The sequence below is a fragment of the Drosophila obscura genome, unplaced genomic scaffold (assembly GCF_018151105.1).
Source record: "Drosophila obscura isolate BZ-5 IFL unplaced genomic scaffold, ASM1815110v1 contig_73, whole genome shotgun sequence".
NCBI classification, from domain to species: Eukaryota; Metazoa; Arthropoda; class Insecta; order Diptera; family Drosophilidae; genus Drosophila; species Drosophila obscura.
In genome coordinates, this window is record NW_024542865.1 from 5,854,170 (window position 1) to 5,859,070 (window position 4,901).

At 43.1% G+C, this 4,901-nt stretch overlaps 1 protein-coding gene across 1 annotated transcript; it reads left to right on the forward strand.

Moving 5' to 3' along the window:
* Positions 1-2,134: 2,134 nt before the first annotated feature.
* On the forward strand, positions 2,135-3,729 carry LOC111067004 (farnesol dehydrogenase). Its single transcript, XM_022356012.2, has 2 exons — positions 2,135-2,742; positions 3,176-3,729. The coding sequence occupies exons 1-2, from the start codon at positions 2,170-2,172 to the stop codon at positions 3,350-3,352; spliced, it is 750 nt and encodes a 249-aa protein (XP_022211704.2). The 5' UTR covers positions 2,135-2,169; the 3' UTR covers positions 3,353-3,729.
* The last annotated feature ends 1,172 nt before the right edge of the window (positions 3,730-4,901 follow it).

Here is a 4,901-nt window from a genome sequence, read left to right on the forward strand (position 1 = left end):
CAAAAATATGCATCTTAGCTACGGAACGAAATAGCTCCCTTGGCGCATAGCCCAAAGAATGTTCCATCATTTTTATGGTAAATGAAACATTTGATGCTGGAAATTGTTTGGAAAATTAACTGCAGCTGCAGCACACAGCTTCCAGCTACCAGCAGGGGGTACAATGGAAAAGCACAAGTTTATTAGACAGAGAGACAGAGAGAGAGAGAGAAAGAAAGAGAGTTTTGCGGTTGCGAAAATATTCTGCTACTTCAATGTTCCCCTGCATTGCATTCTTTCTACCTTTAACCAAAGAAAAACCTCTCAGAAAATGTGCATCAAAATGTTTTTTCTTTCTTTTTCTATTGTAAAATTGTAAGTGGTTTTTCTTTGCCAATTATTGAGTCGATATATGGGGTTTATATTTTGTGTCTCAATCAATCTGTTTTGACAATCAAAATGCGATGCATGGAAGGGGTCTTGTGAGGGGAAAATCGAGAGAGGATTAACATTTTATAAACATATTTTTAAAGTGCATACAAAAAAGAAAGTTCAGAATAAAAAATATTTAAATAAATAAATAATTATGTATGACATCTACTACTCGCTACTCGCTGGCTCTTCTGCCTCATGTGGGCAATGTTTTCCCTCGTCGGTTTATCCCTCAATCCAATACTCCTCTATGGCTAACAATAATCCCTGGACTGGTAGAAATATTCTATCTCTATCTAGCTCATACCTTTATTTTTTGGCATCTTTTTAAAGGTTAAATCGATATTCTAAAACGACACGAGTGATGCCAATCAAAGGTTTTATCATGTTTGCGCTCTCATGTCTAACCAAAAGTGCCCAAAAACAAAACGAAAAAAATAGAGGACATTCAACTAACGATTGACACGTTCTGTGGCAGCAAATGAGAGTTCTCCAAATTGAGGAGGAGCGAGTCGCCAAGGTAGGCAGACCCCCCAGAGGCTCTATGTGCTGCTGATCGGTGGTGGGAGACCTGCCCAGACAAAAGGAGACTCTGTCACAGAGCCAGGAGCCCGAGAGTAGGGTCCTGTCCGTCGTGTGCGTGCGAGTGATCCAAGAAAATCCAAACAAATTGCCGTGCATCAATTTGATGCTGCATTTTGTCATCAGAATATATTGATGAGACTTGTGTCTTGTGCTTTAATCACAGAGAAGGATAGCAGATAGCAGATAGCAGACAGCAGCGTCTGTGCGTCTAGCACTTAAATGCTAATCATGGGAGTCGAGTCCGTTGCTAGCCTGTGGTTCATTGTACTCTTCGAGTGCCCTGCCCAGCGTGGCGTTAATCAGATTCGTGGCATACAAAAAAAAAAAATAACCTAAATCAGTAGCAATTTGTATGTCTTTATGTTAAGTGTCCTGGCGTCCTGGCCGTCCGCCTCTGTCATCATTTGTTGCATGAATAATTGCACGATAAAGTGCCTGGCTCTCTCGCTGTGGCTGTGCATGATTTGATGGGGCATTCATTGGACAAGCTATTGCAACTAGAAGCCAGGCACCTCTGTGACTCTTTTTTTTTTTTGTATTTTGTGGCACATTTAAGCATCTCTCTCCGTCTCGCTCTTGAAATATTACGAGCGAACATAAAAAGAAGCAGGCGAAATATGTCAAGCGATAAAGCAGTGCATGCCACACATGCCACATGGAAATGCAACACCATGTGCTGTGTGTGGGTGGGGGGGCTGGTGGGCTGTCATAACTTGAGGCGCCATTTAACTGCATTGCGTGTTGGGCTCCTTTACTGCTCCTCCAGCGCCCTTAAGCCCCGATAAAAATGAGCAGAAAAATGACACCAAGTGGAGGCTTGTGGAGCTATCCTGGGTAACAGATATCGCTTAAGATACTTCGCTGGAAAACGCCCTGTACATGTGACACAATGTCTTCCGATCCCATTCGATCCAATAGCCCCATATTGTATATTCATTATCAATGGGAACTTTTGGCACTTGGGGCCTTTGATAACAGCACAGCAGAGCAGAGACGAAAAGGGAACCATGTTAACAGCAGACGCTGCCGAATCGTATGACCGGCCAAAAGGGGGTACACGTCATTCTCTTGTCGCGCAGCGAGAGCGAGAGCGAAAGAGATAAGCAGCGAAACAAATAAAACCCCATGCCCTGCACAGTGAGGCACTCAGTTGTTTGTCAGTGGCGCTGGAACATGGAACGTTGGCAGAATCGTGTGGCAGTGATAAGTGGCGCCAGTTCGGGCATTGGCGCTGCCTGTGCCCGACTTTTGGTGGCCGCTGGCCTTCAGGTGGTGGCTCTGGCCCGGCGCACCGATCGCTTGGAGCAGCTGCGCCAATCGCTGCCCCAGGAGCAGCAGAAACTCTTCCATCAGCGCACATGCGACGTCTCGCAGGAGTCGCAGGTGAATGGCACCTTCGAGTGGATCGAACGGGAGCTGGGCGGCATTGATGTGCTGATCAACAATGCGGGCATTGTACTCGGCGGCCAGCTGATCGATATGCCCACGCAGGAGATCGGCAGCGTCATGCAAACGAATCTCATGGGCAGCATCTACTGCACAAAACTGGCCGCCAGCAGCATGCGGCGTCGCCAGGTGCCGGGACATTTGTTCTTTGTGAACAGCACCGCCGGTGTGGCTGGCTACAAGCCAGATCCAGCGGACGAGAGCCTCAATGCGTATACGCCCAGCAAATTTGCCCTCACGGCTGTACACGAAATATGCAGACAGGAGCTCATAGCACAGGGATCCAAGATCAAGACAACGGTGAGCACACAAAATCGAATTTATTTATCAATTTTTTTACTTGAATTTTCAAGAGATTTATGAATGAAATGATCTATAAAATGATATGGTTTAATTATAGTCAATCTCTAATGAATTTAAATACTCAGAGACATTATTCTGAATAATCATTATGAATGAAATGATCTATAAAATGATAAAGTGGGATCTTAGTGTTGGTTTTATGGACTAAAATACTCACACAAATTACAAGTGATCAAGGTAAATTTTTGTAAGGTATTCTCCATAGCGGTACAGATTTTGAATGTTCAGTTAATAGTTAAATGATAATTTACAGGTGTCAGGAAATCAATTGGCAGTTCAATTCCAACACACATTGATATTTTCTACAGCAAAATATTTGCAGCGATAATTTATTCTGTTATTTTGAAACCCTTCTCCTTCGTATTTACAGAGCATCAATCCCGGCTGGGTGGCCACCGACATCGTGCCAGACGAAACCAAAGAAAAGCTGGGCGATGTGATACTCCAGGCGAACGATGTGGCCCAGGCGGTGCTCTATGCCCTCTCCACACCGCCCCATGCCCAGGTGGAGCAGATAACGTTGCGAGCCGTTGGCGAATACTTTTGATAACAGAACCCCACCCCACCCTACTGATAACAGATTAAACCACGGCCCAGCCCAACCCAGTCCAATCCCGTAGTGGTTGTAAGCACTGTAATCGACACTCAATGGCAATCAAATAAACGAAAACATAGAAGGGGAACGACCTCAGATACAGATACAGATACAGACATTTAAGTAAGGGCAGGGGGAGAGGGAGTTGCCCCACATTCTCTCTCCTCCTCCTCCTTCTCCTTTTCATTTCGTTTTACTTTTATTTTTATTGTAACTGTTATGATTATTCGACTGTTTCGACCTGTTCCTGACTGCTTTGACTGTTTGGTTTTTCGGTTAGTCAACAATTCTGTTGTGGCCCAATAAATAATTCAGTTTATATAAATTAATAAACCAGCCACAAATGGCCCACAAATCGATGCCATGCCCAGTACAATATTTGCTTGGGACTCGATGAAAAATGCAAATGTCAATTGTTTTCGGGGCGATTAAACCAGGCAGCAGGCAGCACAACAGAAAGGCTGCAAATACTACAGAAACCCCTTGGGGAATTTGTATGCAAATGTTGAAGGGCAATAAAAATAGATAAATAATAAAAATAGGGCAGATATATTTACATAGTATATGTAGATATATTTTAAGGGATTTATGGTGATTTATCTAAGTAATTGAGTGACTTATGGGGAATATATTGTATTGTGATCTATGGGAAAATTAATTAAAAATGGAAGTCATTTTTAAATCCAAAAATATTGGCATTGAATCTTGTTTATTTAATATATTTAAAAAAAATCAAATGATAATTTTAAATAGTTTTTGTATTGTGCATAAATCTGGCAGTACTATTGGCAGCAAGTATCCCCTTAAACCACATAAAATCCACAAAGAAAATAACTAAATAAGAGTGCTAGATATATCTACTACTAAAATCCTTTCAGTGTGTGTTCCAATAACAGAAAAGTCCACCACAAGCCTCTCCCCCGACTCGCAGCTGCATATTTGTCAGTAAGTTTTTGGAAAACAATTTTTGTGATTAAATTAAGTCAGACACATGTCTGGATGTGCCGCCAACACCAACACCACATCACCATCACCATCACCATCCGATCGGGAAGCAACAGAGCGCATTGTGCCACAAACTTTTTGATATGCTTTTAGATGCGGCAGCGGCGGGCGCGTTCGCGGTGTCGGCTATTCATAGTTTTTGGGGGTCTTTGGGTAGAAGTTTTTGTGCCGAGAGAGAGAGAGAGAGAGCGAGAGAGAAATGTAGTTGCGTGGCAGGACCACATGATTATAGAATTCCATTTTGAAAAGCCAAAAATCTAGAGCTTAAGGCTTAAGGCTACATAATAGGGTACATATATCTGTATGATAATATCTCTAGCGAATCGTGGGTACTTAGCATACCCGCAATCCCGCATTGTGGGGGCATGTAATTGCATTCGCAAGTCGCTTTTGTATTCACATTTTTGGTGGCAGCAAGAAAGTGCCCTGAAAATTACACGCTGCCAAAAGTTTCAGACGTGGTTTAAGTCAAGGGTATCAAGGACCGGGACCAAGC